The sequence below is a fragment of the Rhinolophus ferrumequinum genome, chromosome 20 (assembly GCF_004115265.2).
Source record: "Rhinolophus ferrumequinum isolate MPI-CBG mRhiFer1 chromosome 20, mRhiFer1_v1.p, whole genome shotgun sequence".
NCBI classification, from domain to species: domain Eukaryota; kingdom Metazoa; phylum Chordata; class Mammalia; order Chiroptera; family Rhinolophidae; genus Rhinolophus; species Rhinolophus ferrumequinum.
The window spans coordinates 40,437,651-40,465,643 of NC_046303.1; the positions used below are offsets into that span (position 1 = coordinate 40,437,651).

At 34.8% G+C, this 27,993-nt stretch overlaps 1 protein-coding gene across 6 annotated transcripts in view; it reads left to right on the forward strand.

The window, feature by feature from the left end:
* Nucleotides 1-27,993, forward strand: part of SEMA3A (semaphorin 3A) — a 488,784-nt gene that overhangs the window by 349,072 nt on the left and 111,719 nt on the right. For all 6 annotated transcript variants that reach the window (XM_033088936.1, XM_033088935.1, XM_033088937.1 and 3 more), the window contains one exon: nucleotides 6,877-6,996. In XM_033088936.1, coding sequence (XP_032944827.1) covers nucleotides 6,877-6,996 — 120 coding nt within the window. The remainder of the gene's footprint in view (nucleotides 1-6,876; nucleotides 6,997-27,993) is intronic.

Below are 27,993 nucleotides of genomic sequence, written 5' to 3' on the forward strand. Positions count from 1 at the left end.
TAATGTGTCAAATCCATGTTCCCCTTATATTACATATCATAATGAGCTACTGTATGGTAGTAAGATACATCCTTTTATCAATTAGGGTTTGATCAGAGACTAGAACCAATATGAGTGATATGGAAAAGGATTTTAATATGGGGATTAAACCTTATACAGATGTGAGAGATAATGAAGAAATCAATGAAAGCTGTTGCCTCCGCGACAGATAAATGGGCCTGAAGTTGCTATAGGCCACAACTGTTCAGAAATAATTATTGTTTTTGCTTTTTGATACATGCATGCTTCATGCTATCTACCACTTCGATTATAATTTATAGTCCTCCTGCTGGAGGACTGGAATTTCATGAGAATTCTAATGAACAAAATACAATTTCCCTTTGTAACAATTGAGCACAGATTAATATTCAAAACCAATTTTATTAAATCCACTTCTCCTTACTACTAATATGGGCTTAAACTCTGTACTGTCCTTACAAGAAATAAACTATTTATAATGTTTTTCTTGTCCAAGTCAGGGCGCAGCGTGTGAAATGGTATATGACTTAAGCACATGTAGAACTAATAAACAGATGATTGCTTATGTTAAGATTAAGAGCCAGTTACTGATCAATTAATAAGTGCTAGGTGTCATGCTAAGTAATTTACATGAATATATCATTAATCCATTATTAATTAAGGAGACTAAGGCTTTGAGATACTAAGTAACTTTCTGACAATCACACAGAAAATGGAAGATGATGCCTGAATAGTTCTAAGCCATAACTGATTTTAAATCATCACATTAATACAAGTAACTGCCTTCATGCTATTTGTTTTATTAATATGATTTCTTTGTTTTTTCTCTGTTTTTCTTAAACTACTTGAGAATACCTTTCCAAATGTAAATGCCTACTTTAGAATAAATAATATCTCCATTAAATATTAATACATATAAACAACTTTTAAAATTCCATAGTTCATCACTTTGCATAAAATTGCAAATCATAAGATATCATTATTGAATTCAGAATAAGGGTTTTAACTACTTAATTGTTCTGGCGGGGAAAATATTTAGGTTGATTTCACATAATATTTTAGAATTTTGTGCACTCATTTGAATTGAGATGTAGAAAGGTTATGGTAGGTACATATTATGGACTGCTCACAATCACATAAATGCCAGTGAATGGTGCAAATGTGATAATTCTTTAGATTGATCACACAATACATATAAAAGAAAATATATGCCAAAAAATAGATACGATCAGCTTCTCTGGTCCATATGGCATTTCAAGGTTAAATGCTCAAAGCTTCTTTAAATAGTAGAAGAGAAACACATTGGGCAACTTTTGCTAATTTTATGGTCTAGAGAGCTATTTGTATAATCATTTTGACCAAGTTTGAAAGTTTCAAGTAATTTGAAAGAAAAATGTTTATAGAACCTTAAGCAGTATTTCAAAACAAATAGTCAATTCAGAGGTGAAAAACCAATCAAATGAGACCCTTAACTAAAATGAGCATTTAAGTAAAATGATTTGGTAGCCTTGTGCAGGTGCCTGCCACATCATTCAAGCCAATTTAAATTTAATTTTCAGTTATAGTTTTAATTATGATATAGTTCAATTAATATGAATAGACTTACATACTTAAATAACTAGGCTAGCCATGAAATAATGCCAATTTTGTTGTCCTAATTGAATCAGAATTTTTAAAACTTCCCTAAAATTAAAAGAAAGCATTAAGGTGACAAGGTCAACTGATGTTATTATGCCATCATTATTAATAGTGAAGTAAAAACGTTTCCCAAAATGGACAGAACAGCCTACTCACCATTTTATAAGGTGGGTGTTAAAAAATTTCAAGTTACCAATTTAACATTAGATGGCTAATTCTATAATTAGAACATGGTTAAATCTTAGTTTTACTAGATATGTCCCTTTGAGGAAGAGATTTGTAACATCCTTTAGTGACTCCTGAGTATTAGGAAAACATGATTATGAATGACCTGATGTCAGCACAGTGTTAGAAGAAAAAAGAAGACATTATTGTTAGATAGGCACGGAACTGCTTAAATACAGAGAGGGATGAAGTTGAGTGACAGGAACAATCTCACAGATTACTGCTTTGGCACGGAGATTCTAGTATTCTGCTAGCTTGCCAAATAAATTGACCAGAGGAAAAGAAAGTCAATAGATTAACTTCAGGAATTAAGTTTATTTATTTAATGGATTTTCATGCAGAAATGAATCCACCCGTCATCATAGGAAAGTACTTCCTTTGCTTTCCTAGCTGCTAGATTATACATTAAAATAATTCTACATAAACTACTGATGGAATATAGACTTTTTTTTTTTCCTATTTAAGTGAATGTTCAGTGACCTGAAGTAATGCCGTACCATACCCCTTCATTTTGGGCTGATTGTATTTGAACCTGAACAAGTTGTTAGATTTAATCATTAACTGAATATATTTGCATAGAGGTTGTTCATCTTTACAGCCTTCACTTTTCTCTTAGAGTAAAATTTCACTGTTCCATTCATAATTTAAGAACATGCAAGGAGGTAATTGGAATTTGAGGTAAATTATATTCTTTTGTGAAAAATATAATTATCGGAAGTTAGTTAAAAACACCTCAATTCTGCTTTAATTTTCATGCATGGAACAGTTGTTTTGACAGATGGATGGACTTTATTTTTGTAACTGTCCAGGAAAAGTCTGCATAACACAGTCTAATCAGTGCTACATATTTGTAATGTTTGTTTTTGGATCACTGTGCATTTGGTTCCTATGTCTTTTTCCGGGGGTAGATATTTTCTTTCTAATTTATTTTTCCAGGCTAATATCTCTATGTGTAATTCCTCTATCCATTTGATCTGAAAACACTAGAAACCCTTTACAAAAGTAAATGGTTTGTCACTAGGATGATTAATCATTGCTTCTCAGGTGTGGCCTTGGGGTTTACTGGTTTATAACTGCCTTTACTTGTAATTTACTATAATACTGTTTGTCTGGAGTGCATTTCAGTAAAATAAGAGGTCAGGGTGGTTGCCTGACTCTTGGGAAGACAACTTGTTGCTAAACTTGTCTGTGTATATCAACTTAAATTTCAAAAAAGATCAAGGTTTGAAAATGAATTCATTTTGAACTGATTACATTCTCTGTATTATGTTGTAAATCCGCCAGTGCTGAGCAAAGCAGTGCAGTAGTTCCATGCCAAAAAGTACATTACATTCTGTGTTTTAAGAATCGTCACGGTTCAAGAAAAGGTCAGAAACACTCTTCTTCTGTCTCCCTAGAGCAGAAACGTGTGAAGTGTGTTTCCTTTTTCTGCCACGCTTCCTTCTTTTTTAATGGAATGTCCAGGCTGTTTCCAAATAAAAAGAATATCCTGTTTTGGAACATTCAAAAACCTTGGCAGCAACAAGTTAGAGAACGAAGGCAAATAAATGACAGGACAGATACTCATGTGTAGGTTTTCTGTTTAAAGAAGAAATCCTTCAAACAATGTCTCTGTTAAGTTTTGGTTTCTTTTCTGTCCAGTTCTTTTAATTCCCTGTGTCCTTCTCCATTGTTGTTGGCGAGTTTTCTTACAGCTATTGTTTAACCAATTTTGAAAGCATTTCATTCAATTTCTTTGTTTCATTTCAGTCTTAACACACTTCTACAGACCCAAGAAATTTTTCTCCATTTTATTTGCATCAGCCTTCACTTCAAAATAATATTGAGCTAGCCCCTGGGCATGGCAACAATACAACCTGCTGCCAACTGGGAGAGTTCAGTGGGGAAATGAAAGGGATCATTCTAGGCCTTAGGCCAATAGGGTGGGTCTAGTTGCTTTGTAGGACAGATAGACTCTGTTATCAGCATTCTCAGTGAAACCACTTGCCAGTTTTCACAGCTATAGTCCTGTGATTGATTTCCCACCCCTCCCCAACCTCCACCCTCGACCCAGCTCTGTAAAGGAATAGTTGTCTTATTACAGTAGTTCTTCTTTGACAGTTAAGAGAGAAGAAATTAAAGTTATAATATTGAATGTGGCTCAATTCCATAGTTTTCAAGAACCCTGAGAGTTTTTTCAATCATTAGTTTTTGCCAATCAGTTATCCAATCTATAACAGAAAACCCACAAATTCTAAGATTTTAGGATTCATCACAGTTGCAGAGGTGACATGAGCCTTCATTTGTGTTTACAAATATCTGTTCTCATAAAATATTTCCTTCGTTTCATTTTTTATTATGGAGAACTACCGTCTGTTCTCAGATTTCTAGGATGCACTTAGCTGTTACTAATGGGATTAGAGAATTTGGGTTTGTATTCAAAATTGTCTGCATATCTTTAAAGGCATGGTGGACAAATTAAAGTCCTGTTCTTTTCTAAAATGAACAAGACATACATCTGGGACTACTGCTGTTATTTATTCGAATATTCATTTGCTTACTAATACATACACAAACCATTTCTTGGTTTTAGCATATGGTGATGGAACTGATTATTTATAATCTTGAATGTTCATTCCACAATCATGGATGGCTGTCTTTACGTAAAAGCATATCATGTGGCCACACCTATAAGTTTCAAAGAAAGGGATGCAATAAAACACTTTCCTGAAAATGACTTTGTAAATGACTGCATTTTCTTAAAAGTACAAATAAATCCTTTGGGTAAGACTCATGAATGCCTCATTTGTAAATGAGTTTATCAGATGTTTCCCTCTCCGCAGTCTCTTTCCCCTGCCCAAGCATTCATGTACTATCCTCTTGGGGATGGAGGAGAAACTGTTACAGAATAGGGGGTTTGTTGCTGAGAGTATTGGAAGCTAAGTTATATCTATTTCACAGTTTTGCCTAGGATGGACATGTTCGAAGTGAAACATGGATGAGATCCATGTACCCTTTAAGCTAGGAATCTTTTCCTTCGTAACTACTTGAAAAATCAGTTGATTTCAGAGCTTAATTGTGTATGTTATGATCCCTTACCAGACAAAAGTAAGAGTCAGGCTCTGAGTAGCAAAATAGTGGGAGAAATTCGATGTTTATTGTAGTTACTCCCCGAAACTACTCAGCATACGTTAAGAAATCATGATGAGTCATAAGTTGGAAGTTACATATTTTAGTTTAAATAGGTCTAATTCACTTTTAGGACAATATATTTATAGGACATCCTCAAGTTTCATCCTAGAAAAATCAGTGATGATGGAAAGCAATTATTTGAATTTAAATACCAATTATTCTGCTCAAGTTTGGCTGCCTGCCCCCTTTTTATGGGGGTGATAGAGTTAAGACCAAGATTATTGGCTTTAAACACAGAATACAGATGTCATGTGGAAATGTACTTAAATTACTGTAACACCACAGTTATAAACGCCAACCGACTACATAAGCCCAATGCATTCTGAGCTTTCACTTGGTAAGTCACATGTCATAGAGAGTGACTTTGGGAGTGTCACACACTTAGAGGTGCCAAGACTGACCCAATCCTCTACTGTGTTTGCCAGCCTTGTTCGCACTATAGCCTGTTTTTGATCCTTATCTGCATTTATTGTTACATGTGTGTGTCTTAATTCCAAATGTTCATAGACAAAAACATAAAACTAATTAAGAAGGTCTATGATCAATAACAAAATAATTTTCAGCGCAATTTTATTTAGCATATGACTATTCTTTTGCATGTTTTAAAAACAGATATTATGTATTCCATGATGAACTCATATTTGCTACTTATATTCAATTTTTAAGATGTGTTGTATGGTTAATAGACCATAAAGTTTTATTTGAAGCTATTTGAGAGTTTTTCTTTTAACAATATTGAAATATTTTGCAAAAATTGAGTCTTTCCTTCTCTGTTGTATTTTGTTTATTTTTGTGTTTTTTTTTAAAAATAACATTATCCAATTTATATTCTGAATATCTCACTTTGTCCTCCAACTCTTTTCCTCAACAGGGACAGAAGGCTAAGATCCCTCATAGAAAAACATTTTCTTTCACAAGCTCTACAGATGTAATAAAACATATAGAAAGAATACAAACAGCTCTGTCCATTTAATTTCTTAGGTGATATTTTATTCAGATCATAAAATGGCAGGGGTGTCTACATTTCTATAAACAATAAGACACGACTAGAATTTACTCTTATCACTAATTGTTCTATATTTGGAGGAATCTATAGATCATTAAGCTGGGAGTCCATTTATGGGTTCAAGATGTCCATGGATCTCCTTAAAGTACATATTAATTATAGCCACTCTACAAAATGTTGTTTACCCAACAGATATTCCAAACTCTAACATCTTTATCTCGTCAAAAATATACCCAAATCTGTTTGAGGCTGAAGTGACATTTTCAGCAGAAGGTGGCTCTACCCTCTTAGGGTCTATAGAGCTCACTATGAGACACTACCTCTCAAGTTCAAAGTCAATTGCCCATCTTTATGGATTACTATTAACATTTAAACTTCATGTTTAAGAGAAGGTCATATTATCTTTTTTTGTTGTTTGTTTTCCTTTCCTTAAATTCAAATCTGATTTTTGCAAGAAACTTTCACATTGTATTCTTTGTCTAATTAATTAATGAAATAATTTGCTGTTCCCCTCATTTCTAGAAAAGCCACCTTTGATTGTTGGTTATCTATAGCTTTATTCTACATTTTTTGATAAATGAATTACAAATAATTTTATAGAAGAACTATGGAAGAAAGTATTTTGTTTAGCTCCCCATAGAGTAAGAACTTCCATGTTTTTAGTTCGTGAAATAATATGAACAAATAGTAGAATAATAAGCCCTAGAAATGCTGTGAAAAGGACACAAAAGAAATCTGTTCAGACATGCTTGGCACCCTAGAGGATACCTCAGTCACGCTGACTGCTAGAACTCACTGGTTTTCTTTTTGTCTTACAGAAAGAATGTGCTAATTTCATCAAGGTGCTTAAGGCTTATAATCAGACCCACTTGTACGCCTGTGGAACTGGGGCTTTTCATCCAATTTGCACCTACATTGAAATTGGACATCATCCTGAGGTAAAGCTGGCTTTTAAAAAATAGTGTTTGTCCATGACCCCTTCCTATTCAAATGCTTCATTCCTAATTTATTCAGTTCATTCAGCTTCTGGTTCTCTATTCAGTGGGACCTACTTCAAATTCAGATGCTGTTATTAATTTTAATCTGTGAATGCAAAAACAATGAGGCCATCACTCAACAATAACTGTGGAACAGGAGGAAGGAAGGAAGACAGCATTCGCTTTCGCCCTGGATTACAGAATCCAATACATTTTGCATGTGCAGCAGATGTCAGCAGGCTGAAAGTGTTCTGTTTCCTCCTTCATTTGTATATTGCCAGCTTTCCCCTCCATTTTCATCATCAGGCAGAAGTGTCTGCCACCCCAGTTGTTTTCTTCTACCTAGGGATTTAAAAAGGATGCTGTATGTGTGCACAGTGATCTGCTATCATGTTTGACCTAAATTGTTCACACGAGTGTTCTTACTCAGCTAAGTGTTGCTTTTGTATTTTTGGCTATGATTTTGGTGATATGGGGAAAAAAAATATTTCTTTAATTTATCTATTGTTCCTAAAAGATGTTTTAGTGAGCAAATTTGGTGAGGAGGTTAAAACTAGGGAAATTGAAGTAAAAATTGAAATTAGGGGAACATTTACAGAAAAAAAGTTACTAATATCGAAAGCAGGTCCACAAATTGGGCCTTCCAACAGCCTTCAATTATAAACCCTTTTATAATTTTTGGCTCAAAATCCTAGGAACAAAAGTATTCATGTAGTGAGAAAATCATGTGTGACAGCCTTTTCTTCCAAATTGGAATTCAGAAATACTGAAGAAATTAAGGATTTGTTCCTGGAATATTTCTGGATTGCTAAAGGTAAAATATAATTTGTGTTAGCCCTTCTTTATAACATAAATGCTAGACTCTCTCTAAATTTTCTTAAGCTTTCCTAAAGAGATAGAAATGTGTTCTTTCAACCCAAAGGCTTCGAAATCAAAACAATGCTGTACCTTTTTCTTTTTTCTTGTATAAGAAGATACTTTAGAGGCAATGTGGTTTCCAGACTAAGTACGATTATGAATTTCCTTATGAGTCTGGGAAAATGAAAACACTTTCCTCAGGTCTCACCAGTTTAGGGACTTGCCTCTCATCAGCCTATTCCCCACCCCCCACCCCTGCACCCTTCCCCCTCTCCCTTACAAGCACGGATACTGTATTTGCTGACATACCCAAGAGTTTTAAGTAAAAAAAAAACTAATGTTAAGGAAAGGCAGTTTTACTTAAATTGCTTGTTTCTTGTTGGTGAAATTAGAAATAATATCCTGCACATAGTCCTGCAGACTTTATACAGTTTTGAGGACCTCTGGATAAATCTCTCTGTCTCCTTTTCAGCGATTTCCTATAGTCAGGTGTCTTAACAGTTGGGCCCCAAGGTGATTGTCCCACTTTTTCGTATTCTAGAGATAGCTCTAGAGAATTCCCTCCACATTATATTGTGCTTTTTGCATCCTCTGTACAGAGCAATGGAATCAGGAGAGCTGAGCCCCTAGTACTGCTTAGTGAAAAAGACATGGGCTTTGGGGTCACATCTGGCTTTGATTGTCTACAAATCACTAGCTGTGGAACACTGGAAAAATTCCTTAACCTCTCTGAGACTCTGTCTCATAACATGTAAAACAAAACTAAACAAACCCTCTTTGGTCCTCGGCATTCATATATTTTAAGTGAGAGGTTGACTACTTAGAAAAGCTGCCTTCTAACCCTCCTAGCAGGGCCTGACCCGATGACATTGTTTGCTATAGAAACTCAGAGTTCTAATCCCATCATTGTTAAAAGCGTGTCCTCTGGCCTCAGACTGCAGGGGTTTTTGTCCAACCTCAATTTGATACTAGATGCTTGATACAGAGCAAGCTACTTACGGTATTTTCTCTCTGTTTCTGTTTCTAATCAAGAAAGTGATAGAGAACGGTTTCTATTATACCTCATACCTCATCAGTTGTGAGAGTTGAACGTTGTCTAATAGGTCATAGGTGATGGAAAAAATGTCAGTTATCGTCCTCAAAATATAAATCAGCATCTCAGGGCTGAAAGCTGTTGCCATCTTTCATGTTAGTTAATTAAGTGTCACCTTGTCTCTTAAATGTACTTCATCAGATTTTGTAAATTATGGCACTGGGCTCTCATATGATTCTGCACATGCTTCTGCACTTACCTCATTTTCCTTCATTTTTAAATTTGAAGCTTAGATGACCTTGATTACCTTAAATTAAAATATCATATACCGTTCCATATTTTTATCATTATCTGAAAAATATCCACATTTTTTTTCTCTATTTGAAGTTGCTATTTGGTAGAGTTCACAGCATATTCCTTCTCAAGTCAACAGTTAATTACTCATCGTGGCCTTATGGGTGGGTGGGGGGATGGAGAGGTATAGGTTCTGGAGCCAGGCCATATACTCAGGCAAATGGAGGAGGCCATTTCCTCCACTGAAACAAATAAATAAAGATTCCCATGTGATCACCTTTGAGGTTGGATATTGGTATGCAAGTATTTCTCTGAAATTCTAAAGCTCAGAGCCTCTGAGAGAGGTTTTCCTTTAGACGCTCAGTGACCTTGATTTGCATGGTAACTATATATTGGGAAATACTGTTCCAGACTGTTTAGGAAGTCAGTGAGAAGATGATTATGCTGTTACCTGGGGAATTTGGAGCAGTCTAGACAGTCTATCTAGGAAATTCTGGAAAAGATATTATCATGATAGTTTGTCTAGACAACATAAAATTTAATTTTCAATGCTTAAGCTGCCTTAAGAGAGAATCTGCTCTAATTTGATCTGTACTGGTATTTAAAATACTTCCCCTGGATTTAAACAGTTATGCTCTTTGTGAGCATAACTTTATGTCTCTTTGGTAAAAGAGACAGTATGTGCTTCATACAGTTAGGAAAGGAATGAGGGTAATGGAAAGATTGGACAAGTTAAGAAATAAAATAGCAATCAGACTGAGAGCAGAATTTTTGGATTAGAGTTCATAAACTCTCATGGAATTTGAATTCCGTAACTTTTATTTACGAGAATGATTTTTCAGATAGAACCAGGACACATCTTTGTTCTCGATTCTAGTTTAGAAGTAACATGTACCCTTTGCTATTTACCTGCCCCATACTACACAAAAAATGAAATAGTTTCCCTTTTAAAAATCTGTCCAGGCTTTACATATCACAATTTTATCGTACAAAAAAAGACATTTTGCTTTTATCATGGTTTTCGCGGACATTTTAACATTCAATTTTTTCTTCGCAGTGTTCTTCCTTTAAAATAACTTACTGTCTTACACTGAGTTCCCAAGATTGTTGAAACCCATTATGGAAAACGACCTTATGGACTTACTATTCCAGATGGCCAATGGCCACAGAAATAAAGACATAACTTTTGAAGCAAATCAGGCCTCCCTTCATCTTTCAATAGCTTCAGAACTTGTAGGAGGAAAAGGACAATTCCTTCTTAAAAGTGATAAATAATTTGCAAAATAACCTCCTCGTTTATTCTTCTAGTTAAATCCTTATTTTACTCCCCTAGCATTTTAATAGCAATGTTTACACTCCGGAATACTGTATCCCAAAATATTCTTGGTATAGAGTAAATGGCTTCTGACCACACACAGTATGTCATTGATTGCTGTATTAAAGTTTTTCTGTTTCCTATCATACGTTTGGGAGTTGGTAGACATATTAATTCACTCCAGTTCTATAAAATGTGTGTCAGTCAATTCCTGGGTATCTGCCAGTACTACTTGACACTGCAGATAACTGCCAATGAGGTCACATACTTCATACACATGTGTGTTTGTCATAAAAATACATGCAGAGTTCATGGAAGGAATGATTCAGAGCTAAAGTACAGCTGAGTTTTGAGTTTAAGTTCTTAGCATCCATGGATTCAAATGACAAGTGTAAGTCATCCTTAAGAGACAGGATATCCCCAAATGGCTTATAGTATATGGTATTTCCCCTTCAAATTTACATCTGTTATTAAAAAAATAAATAAATAAATATGTATGGATTTAGAAAGAGTATAACTTTTCGAAGTCTCTGGATGTTTTCTTAAATTCCAAATGGGCCTTTCCTATGTACTGGACAGGAAATGTAAAGAAAGATGGACCCAGATGAGAGCTGGAAATTATTAATTCTATAAATACTCTCATAATGTCATGATCTCAATTTATGATAGAACCAAAGGGGCATTAAGAAATGCAATGAAGCTTAATGGCTATCTGTAAGGTCTCTTCTACAGTGACAGCCAATATATCTAGATATAAAATACAGTGTTTTTTTCTGGTTCTTCCCTCCCATAAAGAATAAGAGTTTGCTTTTATGCAAAACTTTGAATCAAATGCTCTTTGTAACAGTCCCTAAGGCCTAAGTGCTATTTAAGTGGTAGCTAGTGCTATGTTGACTAATTTATACATTTAATCTAACCTCTTCTAACTGAGTTATCTATCTCAATATGATGTCATTTAGTCCAATGGACACAAGTTTATTTCTATGAGGAGATACTAAAACTGAGAAACTTAGATATCTTGACAAAACAATGAGGAGTTGCTTTTGGGTAGGTAACACCGTTCCATCTTTCTTAGATCATATATTAGAGTCTGTATTTACTTTCTAGTAGGCAAAGCTGGGTGGGAAAAGTCAGGATTCCTGGTGGTTTCTTCTTGGCTACTCATTATTTTCACCAGAGACAGTGTATCCCTCATTTGTATTACCAACCTGAGCCAAATGTGGTCAGAACAAGTCCATAATGATTTCCAGGTTTTTCTTTCCTTATCTTTTAATACTTGACTCATGCTGAAAGGTGGACCTGTACAAGTTATTGTGCTCAATAAACTTGTTTTCCCTGAATACTTGATATGTAAACACCATAGTTATGAGATGAGAGCATCCTTTTACCCTCTGCCACTTACTTGGTTCAATTGAAAAAGCTTTATTTTTTGGTTTGTTTTCACAGTATTTCACCACTTTTTATTCCTAAGGACAGTAACAGATAAAAATAGAAATGTTGGTATTCAGTTCTTAACTTGTAGGATATTTAGTTTCATGTTTTAATCAGATCTCGTTTATATATTGCCAGAAAAAGAATTTGGACGAAATTAAAGAATTTTGTAAAGGATATATTTGTATAATTATGTCATTATGGATGCCAATGATGCTATTATTTATTAAAAGACTGTTTTTTGTATAGTACTCAATTTATGAATAGCATCTTCATTCACGACAAATCAGTATGGACATAAGAACTAAATCATCTAAGCACATTAAACAATATATGTCATTTTCTAGTTCTCATTAACTACCAATAGGTAGTGGGTTCAAAGTCCTTACGTTTACTGGAGCCAGCCTGTCATGGGAGGTGTATACTCCCCAACTTACTCTTTCTCCTATTGTGCCATCTTTGATTCCTCGGCACTCATCCTCCATATAATCTATTTTAAGAGGAAATTTCTATACATAAAAGCTTTAATTTCTTTTTTATCAATATCGCATTTCACAAGCAACACAAAGAGTAATACTAAGGCCCTTTGTCTGCTCACCTGTTTGGTCCCCTTTCATCTTATTTGTTCTCCATCTTCCATCATGACCCTTTCTTTGTTCTTGAACTCTAGTTCTATGTTTTCTTTCTGTTATCTCTTTGTCTCGTTGCCTAAATTACTTCCTTCAGAAGCAAAGGTTAACATAGTGGAAATACAGATTAGATAGAGATGAGAACGAAAGTGTTACTTTTATTTGTGTGTGTGTGTGTGTTGTTTTTTTATTTTTTAAAAGATTTTTATTAAAAATCGTTAGCATAAAATATTATATTAGTTTCAGGTGTACACGATAGTTATTCAACATTTATATACCTAAAGAAGGGATCACCATGGCAAGTCCAGCAACCGTCTGACACTGTACAATGTTATCACAATATTATTGACTATATTCTCCAAGCTTTACATTACGTCCCCATGAATTATTTGTTTTATACCTGGAAATTTGGACTGCCCTTTACCTTTCCCCCATTTTTAATTTTTGAGTTACAGTGATATTCAGTATTATTTTATATTCATTTCAGGTGTATGGCATATGATTAGACATTTGTATAATTTAAGAAGTGACTGCCTGATTAGCCTAGTACCCACCTGGAACTATAGAAAGGTATTACCATATTATTGACTGTATTCCCTATGCTTTACTTTACATCCCTATGACTCTTTTTTTTTTTTAACTACCAATTTGTACTTCCTAATCCCTTCATCTTTTTCATCCTTTCCTCAAACCCCCTACCATCTATCACGCTGATAAATCTAGTACCCATCTGACACCATACATAACTATTACAGTATTATCGACTATGATCCTTATACTACACCCTACGTCCCCAAGACTAGTTTGCAACATCCAATTTGTATTTCTTAATCCCTTCCCCTTTTTCACCCACCAGTCCAACTTACCTCCCATCTGGCAGCCATTAAAATATTCTCTGTATCTATGAATCTGTTTCTGATTTGTTTGTTTATTTTTTTCTTTAGATTCCATATATAAGCAAGATCACATTGCATCTGTCTTTCACTGTCTGACACTCTACACAGCACAATACCCTCCAGGTCCATCCATGCCACCGCAGATGGCAATAACCCATTCCCTTCCATGGCCAAGCAATAATCCATTGTATATATGTACTACCTCCTCTTTATCCATTCATCCATTGACAGACACCCAGGCTGCCTCCACATCTTGGCCATTGTAGATAATGCTGTAATGAATTTGTGGATACTCACGTCCCCTCAAAGTAGCATTTTAGGTTTCTTCAGATAAATACCACGAAGTGGAATTACTGGGTGCTTCTTTGTCTCTTGTTATAACCTTTGTTTTAAAGTCTATTTGTGTGGTATAAGTATTGCTACTCCACCATTTTTTTTTTCAGTTCCCTTTTCACCAAATAACATTTTCCATCCCTTTACTTTCAATCTGTGTGTGTCTTTCAATCTGAAGTGAGTCTCTTGTAGGCAGCATATGTAAGGGTTTTGTTTCTTTTCATCCACCCTATGTTTTTGATTGGAGAACTTAATCCACTTACATTGAAAACAATTGTTGATAGATATGTAGTTATTGCCATTTTATTATTCATGTTTTTGATTTTTTTTTTTCCTGTTTTAAAGAAATCCCTCTAAGGTTTCTTATAATTTTGGTTTGGTGGTGATGAACTCCTTTAGCTTTTTCTTGTCTGGGAAGCTCTTTATCTATCCTTTGATTTTAAATGTTAGCCTTCCTGGGTAGAGTACCCTTGTTTGTAGATTCTTGTTTCTCATCACATTGAATATTTTATTCCAATCCCTTCTGGACTGCAAAGCTTCTGTTGAGAAATCAGCTGACAGTTTTATGGAAGCTCTGTTGTAGTTAACTGTCTGCTTTCTCTTGCTGTTTTTAGGATCCTTGCTTTGTCTTTAAACTTTATCATTTTAATTATACTGTGTCTTGCTGTGGGCCTATTTAGGTTCATCTTGTTTGGATCTCTCTGCACTTCCTGAGCTTGTATGTCTATTTCCTTTCCCAGATTAGGAAAGTTTTTAGTCATGATTTCTTCAAATATATTCTCAATCTCTTGCTTTCTCTCTTCTCGTCTGGTACCCCTATGAGGTGAATGTTGTTATGCTTGATGTTGTTCGACAGGTCTCTTAAACTGTTCTCATTTTTCTGGATTCTTTTTTATTTTTGCTGTTCCAATTGGGTGTTTTATGCTGCATTGTCTTCCAAATCGCTGATTCAGTCCTCTGTTTCATCTAGTCTGCTGGTGATTCCTATTAATGCATACTTCATTTGAATTATTGTATTCTTCACTTCTGACTAGTTATTTTTTATGCATTCTATGTCTTTTTCTATGCTTGCTATGTCTTTGGTAAAGTTCTCACCAAGTTCCTTGAGCATTCTTATAATTACTGTTTTGAACTCTGTGTCTGGTAGGTTGCTTACCTCCATTTTGTTTAGTTCTTTTTTTGGTGTGGCGGGGTGTGTTCTTTCATTTGGGACACAATTCTTTGTTTCCTCATTTTGGGTGATTCTCTGTGGTTGTCTCTATGCTAGGTAGGGATTCTATGTCTCCCAGTCTTGCTAGGTGTCTTGTGGGGCTCAGTGGCCCAGTCTCCCTGGTCACCTGAGCTGGGTGCTCCAGGAGTGTCCCTCAATATAATTAAGCCTTGATTACTTTTGGCATGTCAGGGGTGGTATTGACCCTCAGGCTGACTGGCTGTTAGGTTTGGCCACATCCACAGCTTATGGGCTGCTGTACAGGGAACTTATACCATGGAGCAGGATTTGCCCCTGCGGGCTCTGGTACCTTTTGAGACCGCCCTTTGTATATGTCACTTGTGGGACTAATTGGGCAATGCTGTGCTGTGGACTGAAGCCAACCTCCAAATATGTGGGTTTGGGGGCCTCTTTGGAGGGGCTTTGGTATAGGCCCAGGTCAGCCACTGCCTGTGACTGCTTGGGTAGTACCTCGTAGGAGCTACACAGTGATCTGTTTTGTCAGTGCCTGTGCTATACCTGGAGGCATGTGGGAGAGGCCACACTGCGAACCGAGGACAGCTGCCACCAGTACCAAGTCTGTGGTAGTGCCACAGAAAGCCAGGACACCCTGAGGCCTGCTGCCAATCACCGGCTCCTTTAAGGTTCAGCCACTGATAAAGCCTCATGTAGTACACAAATTGGGTGAGGTAGGCTTCTCAGTGAGTCACCAGAGTGGAGCGGTGGAACTCACCAGGCTAATCAGATTCAGATTTGGCCTGTGGGGGTGGGTTCAACACAGGAAAGATGGCACCTGCCTGCTGGCTGCACAGGAGGAAGGCCCCGCATAGAGAGAATGGGTACTGTTCCCCGAATTCTTGCCCCAAAGTTACACAACTCAGTCTATCCCCATACATCTCTAATGCTCCCAGTCACCGACCCTTGGCCAGAGTCCGGAATGAATGCCTGCATGGGCCCTTTAAAAGAGTGTCTGGGTTTATCATAGCCTTCTATCCCACCTGGATGGTCAGAATCCCCACTGTTTTTCACAGCCAGTTGTGGGGGTCTCTCTTCCCAGCACCAGTACTCTGAGCGGGGAACCTGGTGAGGGGGACTGGGGTCCCTCACTCCTTCATGGGGAACCTCTATGGCTAAGATATGTCTTCTGATTTTCAACCACCACACGTGGGTGTGGGACCAGCCCATTTTGTGTCTCTGCCCATCCTACAAGTTTCAACATGGCTTCTTCTTTATATCCTTAGTTATAAAACTTGTGTTCAGCTAGACTTCAGATGGTTCTCCAGGTTGATTGTTCTATAATTTAGTTGTAATTTTGATGTGTTCATGGAATGAGGCAAGCACAGTATTTGTCTAATTTTCTATCTTGGATCTCCCTCTGTGTCTTTCCAAAGGTGTTAGTTTGATATGTAAGAAACTTCAGAAAAATAAAAGAATAAACTTAGACTGAATTTCCACTAATCAGGATACGTTTTCCTCTTCTTGCAGTGTGTTTCAAATGGGCACCTGTAAATTATCTTGCAGATTGTTTTAAAACATTATGGTTCACTTTGGTGATTATCTGAAAAAAATGATATAAGTACATAATTGGGATATCTACCTCATAATCATGTAAAATCTAAAGATTTTAGTGCTCTTATGATCGTGTGAGTGCAAAGAATACACCTTTAATTTTCTTAGACTAATGAGAAAGAAACAAAGGTTGACTCAATATGCAAAGTCTTATCCCTGCCAAGTAAAGGCCAAAATAAGGTCATAGTAGGCTGTTTGAAGTAAGAGATTGCTGTGGTTCACACTGAGAAAAGTGGTTAGAGAACGGAATCATCCCAGAACACAGAGGAGGGTAGAACTGGAAGCCCTAAAGACTGTAGGTTCTGGTCACGAGAACCATGTTAATGTTGCAAGGAATTTATGCTTTTCAGGATATACATCAACATCATGGTCACATTGCATTACTATTGCGCATTTTAATGTATATGTTTTACAATTGCGTTGGTATTTAATATTAACCAGGAAGAACATATGCTTAGCTTCATAATTGTTCAAATATAGTTACTGCAAATTTAATGTCACATGTAAGGTAACTCTGGCAGCACCCTAAGAAGATACTTTGTGGTGGTTTTTCAGCAGGTAGTGTCACCTGTTTGTTTATTCACATCTGAGGAGACTACCTTTATCCCAGTGTAATAGCCTCTGGTCTAGGGCTCCTTATGGCTCTCAGCTGCTCCAGGTTGTACACCTGTGATCTGCAGGGTTTTAATGCTGTCCTTTCCCTACCTGAGAATATCTTATCCACTTAGGACATGTCCATTATCTTCCAAAGCTAGAACTAGCCAAACTAAGGTTTTAAAAAAATGAATAGAACATATATTTCCTAATGAAAACATTATGTGATTTGTAGAAATGGGTCAAGAAACTCTCTTAAGGCAGATACATAGAAGAGCCTGTTGTAATAGTAACACATATGAGACAGTCTTACCCTATATTACTGTTTTTAAATTAGTCACGTGAGTTTTTACTAACTCCAAGTCATACCATTTATTAGTGATGTGGCTACGGCTAGCACCCTTGTTTAAACCTGTTTCATTTAGTTTCCATTATGTTCTACATTAGAGTTTTCTAGGACAGCTCTGTCTAATAGAAATATAATTCAAACCACATCTATAATTTTAGTTATTTTAGTAGCCACATTAGAAAGAGTAAAAATAAATGAGTGAAATTAATTTTAGTAATACGTTTAACTCAATATACCCAACATATTATCATTTCAGTACATAATCAATATAAAATTGCTAATAACATTTACATTATTTTTATACTATCTTGGGAATTTAGAGTGTATTTTACACTTTCAGCTCAACTCAGTTAAGACTAGCCACATTTCAGGTGCTCCATAACCTGATATGGCTGGTGGCTACAACATTGCACAGCTCAGTTGTAGAAGGTAAGGCAAGGACAGAACGCAGAATGACAAATGATTATCTACATTGGCTGTTGTGCAAGAAGTTTAAAGTTTGATAGTTTAAATAAAGTATTGTTGCTTATGATAACATCACTTAAACCATTTTACATTTGCCCATTAAAACATTGTCACAAAAGCTTAATGAGATCTAGCTGTTAGAATTGATTGAAGAATAGCCCAGTGAATCCTATGTATTGAATAACTGAACTTCCAAGCACATGGAGAAGAAAGCATCATATTACAATTGCATGGTGGTTTTAACATTATGGTAATTTTTCAGATTATTTTATGTTAAGAGTACCAAACATTATACACTGTTGCCATTCACAAATGTATAAAGACATAGTGAAGGTCTTTATTTCCTCGAGAAAAGGGAAGAAGTCACTATCATTCTGGGATATTGAGGAGGTGAGTTTGTCATAGCTTCATTTATATCAAACTCTAAGACTTCTGCTTCAGAATCATGCAGATCTCACAAAAGCACTTACACTTCTCATGTGGGAAGGATCTATCCTTATAGATCTTGCAACACATGCAATTACAGCACGCCATGAAGATATATCATTATGAAAGTTGGTAAGGTATATTTAACTGCACTGACTATAAATGCAATAGGAATTATAAAGAAAAAGAAGAGATTGTGGGGGTGCAGTGGGAGACCAGTCAGAATAGTTGGCTGTATTCTTGTAGAGATGGTGATATTGGACCTCAACATTGCATGATGAGTCAGTTTGCACAGTATAAGACCTGGGGACATTGAAATAGCAAAGACTGGTGATGAGAATCAACATGAGGTGATGAAAATAGTGCTAATGTGAAAAGATATAATGGTAAAAATCAAACTTCCTGGAATAGAGGTTTTATTAAATAGATTTGAGGGAATACTAAAACATAATTGAGGCTTAACATTTATATCTAGGGTTCTTCCAATTTATAGGTACAATTCAGCTCAACTGCTACAGTTAATGCCCGAGTGACGTTGGCAGTGACTTGTATTCAGATAAATGATTCAATGGAGATAAAATTGACTAATAAAAATACAGGAAACATTTTTCTTAAGCAAGATTCTAATAGTAATGTTGAGGAATAGAAATACAAATATCTGCCTCATGTGGCTCACATATACATAAATATCTAACTTCAACATAGGCTAAGACACCAGTAATAATAACAATTATACTCTCCAAAACAATATTTATTGAGCAATTAATATATGTCTTATACTGCTTGTTTTGACTGTATTCACTTAATTTTTGCAAAATCTGATGACATAAGTACTCTTTCTATCCCCATTTTACTGATGAGGCAATTAAGGTTTCCATGAATAATGGACTAAGGTAAGCATGCTATTCGGTGGTTTATTTCTGAGTCTAGAACCCACCCCTTTAAAAGGAAGTACCAGCAGCATGCAGTGGGAGATAAGGGATAATATAATTAATTCTGATTTAGGGGATTAAATGAGGTAGTTTTCTCCTCCGTTTATTTTGTATTTCAAAAATACTTACTGTGTGCCTAGTTTGAACAAGGTGATGAGTATAAATAACATTAGGTAAAGTGAACAGAGGCCATCATATTTAAGCTGGAATTTGAGAAATGGGCAAAATATTGATGGATGTGGAAGATAGTCAAGACAGTAGGAATAGTCAGTAGAAGGCAGAGACATAAAAGGCCATTGGGGAAATGTCAGATATCTCATTGTGCATAGAGTATAGTGATTTTCAAAAAAGGAAGATGGAAAATTAGGATCAAGCTTAGTTTGAGGAAGCTAGTTAAGATCTATACCAGTTTTGAGGAAGAGGTGATTGTTATTGCCAAGCTTGGATTTAAAACATATTTTTGGTGTAAATACAGGGGGATAGGAATGGACATGTAGGTACACCCATTTTGAGACTGTGGCAAAAGTTGAGTAGTGCGATATTCTGAGAGTCTAGACTGATACTGAGTGAAATATACTGAATAATATTTAAAATGCTCATAAGAAAACAACAAGATATTAAAATAACATCCAAATATCATAAGCCACTGTTTCAAGTGCAACTGAGATGGTGACACTGTTTAAACTCCTCAGTAGTAAAATGGCTTTCCAATTCTTTTGTGATAATTAGGCAAACATGTTTTGTAGCATATTTTGGCTCAGTGCACACTCGGTTTTCACTCATGAGTCTTCAAATAAGTTGAATTTACGTTGTGCATAAAACATTAAGCTATCATATGCAAAGTTATGTGAATTTCTCACCCATAGCATATCACAAAAGCGTGGTTTCTCCATGTTTATAAATCCAGAGAATGCTATTTTGTATAATGCATATGTGAAAGTAATTTAAACACACTTTGTTTAAAAAATAAAAACAAAAAGTAACTAAACAGAAAAATATAAGCTATATAGTACTTAGAAACAGTGATTTTAAATGAAAAATCACTAAGCCATGTTTTATGTAAACTATGTTTTACGTAAACTATATATTACGTAATAGTTTATCCTGATTCTGTGAGTTTTTTTATGAAAACAATATGCCTGCTGCATCATTATTTTGCCCAATTTGTCTCCTGTTATAACTACTCCCCCATGTTTTATTCATTACTTCTTATATTACTATTAGTGACTATCATTGTTGACATATTTGATGGCCTAATCAATATTATAGCATTTGGAGTTTACAACTTTGTGATGGAAGTGTTATCCCCATTTTTCAATTTAGGAAACTAAGTGTTAGAGGTTCAACAATCTCCCTATCATCACACAACTAGTAAACTGTTGTCATAACCATCATGACATTTGACGTAAATATTATGTCAGTATTGTACCAATTATACCTCATTTGTATGATACTGTGCGATGTGGGTTTTTTAAAAAATTACTATTTTCATTGTGGTAAGATTACTTAACATAAGGTCATCTCTCTTAACTTTTTAAGTATATAATTCAGTATTGTTACCCTTAGGCACAGTGCGGTACAGCTGATCTCTAGAATTTATTCATCTAACTGAAACTTTATACTTATTAAGCAGTGACTCCCCATTTCTCCTAACCTACAGCCCCTGGCAACCACCATTCTCAGTTTCTGTGAGTTGACTCTTGTAGAATCCTCATATAAGTGCAGTCATACAGTATTTGTCCTCCTGTGACTGGCTTATTTTACCTAGCATAATACCTTCCAGGTTCACTGCAGCATTTTCCACAAAAGCTAAGATATGGAAATAACCTTAATGATTATCAATAGATGAATGGATAAAGAAAATGTGGTATGTACATAAAATGGAATATTATTAAGCCTTTTAAGAGTAGTAAATCCTTCCATATTCAACCACATGTACTATGTGCTTATTAATACTCAAGTCTAAATACTCTCAAAACATTGAATTTCAAGTAAAATTAATTGCAACTTGCATTATTAGGAACCTTCTTGAAAGATGCATTACATTCTCTGTACTGAAAATGTGAAGTGCCTATCAGCTTGGTAAAATTTCATGGCAGTAGCAAATTCATGGAGTCCTTAAAAGGTGATGGTAATAATACAATACGGGTATATGTTTCAGTAAAAGAAGTGCTAGGATACCTCACAGAAACAGTTCCTCTCTGTTTTCTATTAATTCCCTCTATATACAGTCTAGGTGTAGAACAAAGAAAAACAAAGACAAACTACTCATTTTTTCACTTAGATGCAAGGAGAGTTGTAATTTTCTGCAATCAAAGAACGTTGTATTTCTTCTTACTCCAAAGGGAAAAATCACAATCTGTAGCATTGATACAAATATACTTGAAAAAGAATTCTTAGAACATAAAAAAATAGTAACTAGTTTGCCAACTTTCATTTAAAGTAAGTTTAGCACTGAAGCATGTCTTTCACTTTTTCTTAATATTTTGATCATGTAATATTTCAAGAACACAGAAAAGTCTGATACCAATATTTATATATATAGATAAAATTTTCAATTCTGTAATAAACAGAACATACTTAATTTTATATGGCATGCAAATTATCAAATAACCAAAGATAAGCATACTCTTTATTCCAGTTTGCTTAATGTAAATGCACCTTATTAAGCTATCTCGGCGGCCTATAAAGATATTGGCAAACTAACATGTTTGGAGGGAAAGCTTTATTTTTATTCATATTTCATTTTGTACTTATAAATCTTCAGAAATTTCAGCTAGAACACATATATTTTAAGAAATACATATTTATATGAAGGAACTTCCTTTAATCATTGACTAAAACATTGAATGGCATAAGCCTTCAACTTTCAGTTAATAAAATTATTTCTATTTTTGCATATTTTGCTATTAAACTGTAGTAATTTAAATCCATTCCTATATAAGAGGTAGGAAATTTGGTAATAGTACCTGAATACAGCTGTTGGATTTGTACATTTACATAAATTGTTTCAAATTGTCAGAAATCAAACCACATAGAATGACTTTCCATTTTTATTTTATTTTATTTTCCAGTCTGCCACTTTAATTCAATTGTGCATCTTTGGTCACTAAAAGCAATCTCAGGAATTGCTGAGTGGTTAAAAAGGGAGATAATGGGATTCCAAATTAATTCAGTCTGTCACTGATTCATTCTGTGTGACTTTTGCTGCCACTGAAATGACATCAAACTAGTCTCCTCAATGTTATTATACCTCAAGATTTCTCTTGTGATACAAAAATACTTGTCTAATACACACTATGCATATACACCGAAGAAAATAGGTTACTGGTTAAGAAGTACAAGACTAGTTTCTATTTCAGGGAGTTGTCTGTCTCACTTGAGATTATCACAAAGCTTTTTACAGAGGCTAAGGGTCTGGATCTTTCTAGTGTTGCAAATGTAGTTTTGTATACATGCCAGGGTTCAAGCTCCTTTTAAGTGCTTTTATCCTGGCAAACTTTTCTTCTTTTGATTTATATTTTGTTGGCATTTAATAGCTGTCTTACCTCATATTTTAATTACTTAACCTAGAAAGGATGAATGTCTAATGTCCCACACTTACTTGCCCTTAGCTGGCCTAAATCTTGGAGGCAACTGTAAGATTTGAAGGGAGAAATAGCTATTCTTTGTATTATGTCATGCTAGATAGCAATCCTAGATACTACATTGACACTACATCAAATTTTTGCTAACAGCAATATGGAATTGTCTTTAATTCATGCGAAAATTCTATAGTATCTTAAAGATATGTACAAGTGTTGTTTGTTTTCCTAGAATAGGTATAATAACTTATCTAACAGAGGAATGGGAAAAAATTATGTAAGTGGTAAGCAAAATATTACCTTTTTGATCATGCAAACATCCAGAAAACTAGAGGTGAACTGACACACCCTAGTTTGTAAAGTTGTATCAGAGGCAATCTGTAGTTTCCAGTCTCTTGATTAAAATCAAATTAATCCTATTCACTTTTCTATTTTGTATTTATCAAAGTCTAAAATTTTCAATAATCTAATACTTAGTTTTTCAACTATTCTGCTAAGGAAAATATTTTGATTTGGAAGATTTTAGCACAAAAATTTAAGTTGGATAATTTGCTATACTCATAACTACTTAAGCCCAATACTACACTGAACACAAAGCTCAGCAATATCTGATATCTTTTTTTTTCAAAAAATTATATGTCCAGACTTAAACTGTGACCACAGTTTCCATAAAATTCTTGCTCAAAAATACACATTTATAAAAATACTATAGCTTACAGTTACTGTATAGCTCCTCTAATTCCTATCCTTTATTTTATAATATAGAAAGTTTAAACTCAGATTCGTTAAATAGCATCTCAAATCCCATGGCTATTTAGTGGTAAAAGCTAAACTTAAACTCAGTTCTCCTGACAGCTAATTCTAGTCCTTTCCTTTACACCACATTGCTTTCATTCTCGCTGCCAAATGTGTAAAAGCACATGAAAGCCACAATTTTCCATGTACCTCAAACTGTTTATAAGTTTTTTCCCAAACAATTAAAATAAAACAAATAAGAAATAACATTAGACAATTATTTCTTAAAAATAGTTGTCTTTTACTTTTTTTCTCCATGCATTCATGGTCTAATTATAAACGATGTCATGTAATTTCAGGGAAATTTTTTATTTCTTTCTGAAATGTAATGTTAATCTACTGGAAATGAGTCAATTGCTTCTTCCAGATAGATACGATTTGAATGTGGTTTCAATACTTTACACTATTTTTTAAAATTTTATTTTCATAAAAGTAGCTGGAGTTAAGATGATTTCTATTGAAGCAATCAACACATATTAAATATTATCAAAGAAAATACTTGAAAACATTAGGAAAGCAACCTTAACCTAAGAACCATGTAAAATTTCACCCACACACCTCTGCGTACAATGGACAAGAATGACTAAATGCTTTGATCTCTCCTGGAGAACATGAAAGAGTAAAAGAAAAGAAAAAAAACAACATCTGTTAGAAAAAAGGTTTAATGAACAGGGTGGTTTATGGTTGAATGTTGACATAGAGCATGAGAAAAGAAAAAAGATAAAATGCAGAAACAAAATTATTTACAGTCACAGACCTCAGGAGTTCAAAGAGATAAAGTCTGATTTAGAAAAAAAAGTAATAAATACAGTTTGATTTATATTTAAAGTATTTACAATTCCTGTAGTAAGTTCTCTGCAAATGTTTTCAATGGGAAATATTTATATATAATGTTGTGTATCTATATATACAGTCTTTGTATATAAAACTATATATAATATGTAGTATGTATGCATGTGTTTGTATCCACAGTGGGTGACAACATCTTAGAAAAAAATATGAAGGTGTAATATAGCAAATATAAGTCAATATAGACTGCTCAAAAATATGTTTGTAAATATAGACTTTAGTCCGTTTTTCATTTAAGGAAATAAATGTCTATTGTAGGAAAAGTGATTGTTTTAAAATGGATCAGTTCTATATATGAAAGGAATTTGCCTGGGCATTGTCCATCACTCAACTATTGCAAATATCCAAAGCAAACCTATTTTCCTCAGTACTTTATAAATTTGGGGGACGTTCAGGTTTGTGAGTTTTTGTATCCCAAAGGATAGTAGTGTTGGTGGTGATGGTTTTGTTTTCAGAATCAGTATCACATTATGTTGCTTTAAGTATAAATTCTGCTATCATGTAACTTAGTGTTTTCTAGGATTCTGAATATTGCAGCAGCTGCTCCAAATCTTATGTCTGGTAGATAACATGCACATGTGTGAGTGACAGTCTCTTGTGAGAATGCCTATCATTGTAAACGTAAGAATATTCTGGAATACAAGTGGGCATAATAACTGACAATTGGAGCCCTAACCTTTAAAATTAATGACAGAAGAACCTTAATTTTGAATTGGTCATCATTTCTTTAAAAGTGTTAATAAAAAAGAAACTTTTGAAAATGTACATGCTTTAAGTTTAGGAAAGTGAGCCGTGTTTGAGGTCAGAGAAAGTGAATCATGGGTAAAATATGGCAAGAAGCCATGGTCTTAGTAGATATAGTGAGAAAGTATTTAGGGAAAAAAAAAAAAGGAAGATAATTGCCTCAAAGAGCATGTCTGTATGTAATAGACTAACTGGACTCTTTTGCTGGACATTAGACCGAGGTGTAAAGGTCACCCAGACATATGGTTACACCTGATGAAATAATATTCTTAACCCACATCCCACACCTCACCACCCTTCCTCACCACCACCGCTTGCCCTGTTCATTCAGGGTTCCACATTGACGCCAGACCTATCTTCTCACAAAGAAATGATAGCTTGCCTCTTTTTAATGATAGCTTGACATTCCCTTGCCTCTTTTTAATCCTAGCAATTAGGGAAATCTGCTGTTTGGCCTTGGACCCTCCTACCTCTGTATCCTTGTTTGGACAATATCCCCTTACCCTCACCTGACACTCTGGAGTTCCTTTCCATCTTTCAGTTCCTTTTCATTCTGAGTCTCTTCTTTTAGGTCTTTACACTTATTGTTTCTGTTTCCTGAACACATCTTCCTCACATGTTTGCTTTAATAAACCCACCTCATCCCTCTGATCTCAACTCAAGCATTACTTCCTCAGAGCATGTTTCCCCAACTGCTCTTGTGTTGTATAGATAATGCCACTATTATCTATGCTGTCATAGCAACACAAGTAGTTAAGTAAATAGATACGTTTATTGCAGTAAGTCCTGTAATAGGAACTAGAAAATTGTCACATATATATTTATTTGCAGGTAGGATTCATGTCACAAACTCTGAACTGTTGAAGATTGTTTCTTGATCTCTCAAGAGTTAATTATTCTTTGTTTTTCCTGTGCAAAAAGCCACAAGGTGCAAATTAGAATGAGAACATGAAATTAAAATCCCCAGCCAGTTTGAACCTTCAGATAAATAACACCAAATAGTCTGTTTATAAAGTTTGTAGATACTCCATATTTCACGTGGAGCCATTTTACATATTTGACCTATGGTATTGCTTTCATGTCAGGAATAACCCATACTGATTAACATGTAACTATGTTGAAATTTTAGCACTTTTGCTTTTTTTTTGTTGATAAAATCATTTTATCCCTCATATGTATGTGGCCTAAGTGGAGCACAGATTTAAGTGAAATTTTAACAATAATATTTACACAGATATGCAACTGAAAGTTATTCTGCTATTAGACCTGTTATGTAGACAGTCAGGCAAAAAATAGTTGGATGATATAGGTGACCAAACTGGAAGGAAAAAAAGATGGAAGGAAGGGGAAGGAAGGGAAAGAAGGAGGTAAGAATGGAAGGGGAGAAGGTGAAAAGTAAGGAAGAAGAGAAGGAATGAAGGAAGAAATATGCTTCCAACTCTATCTTGATGAAACAGGTTGGGCTAACCATGAATTGACTGCATGATAATAGTAGTAAAAAATGTGTATATATATAGATATATATAGAGAGAGATATATATCTATCTCTTTCTATATATATAGATATTCATTTTTATTCGGGGATTTTTGTTGAAAAGAGAAGAGAAATTCTTTGTAGACTTCAATGCACTGAAGCAAGTAAGACACTTAAAAGTGTCTTTGGGTGCTCTCGCTCATAACATAACATTGATGTTAAAATCTTCATTTCACTCCTGAAGATTAATACACAGGAAGCAATAAATATAATGAGCGATGTTCAGCATCAGCCTTTTTCCTTTCAGTACAGGGAAGTGGGAGTGCTCAGGTGAGAGGGCAGAGGACACGAGTAGAAGGCAAAGGCAGAAATAAGTGTGCGTGAACATTCCAAGGATAGTAACTGAAGGTCGTATCACAAGAAAACTATACCCCACTGTTTGAGTTTCAAATTAAAGCTCTCTGAGGATAAAGACGAATTTTATTTTGGTAAAAGAATTGCCTTTCATCTTCTCCCATCAGGATTTCATTGGCAAGAGATGACACAACCTGCTTAACAATCAGGTATTTCAGAGGTTGGACACTTTGACAGGGAACATATTTCCTTGATCTTTAAATGCCTTTTTTTCCTCTTTGTGAACAGTCTGCGTTTGGCATGTGTAAAACATCAATTCACTAATACTCTCAGACAATAAATTGTGGGTTGACTAAAATTCAAACTTTGCAATTTAGCAGAATGAACACTGATGTAAAAAAGCAACCTGCATGTTTGTCTGTTCGGGAATAAGTGACATTATAATATCATGACATTTGATTTTGTTCATAACTTACTGATTAAGATTTTAGATAAAGCATCTTAGAATTCTACAATGCTTGGCAGGTTAGAAAAAGAGAATTATAATCAAAATCACTGCCTGTTTTTAACAAACTGAAAATAAGTGAAATATGCTCTTCAGTTACAAGTTACTAATAAATCAATAAATTTCTGGATATCCATTGTGAGAAAAGTATGCATATAGCCTAAAACAGGAGTCAAAGTAAGTCAGTTTCCTCCAAGCCCAGTTGAATTTTTAGAAATACTTTGGATTAACCACAGTGTTAGCTAGAGATATAATTACATCATTTTACCTCAAAGAGATATTGTGATCAAAAGTGTTTAACCTAGTAAAGCACTTTGCT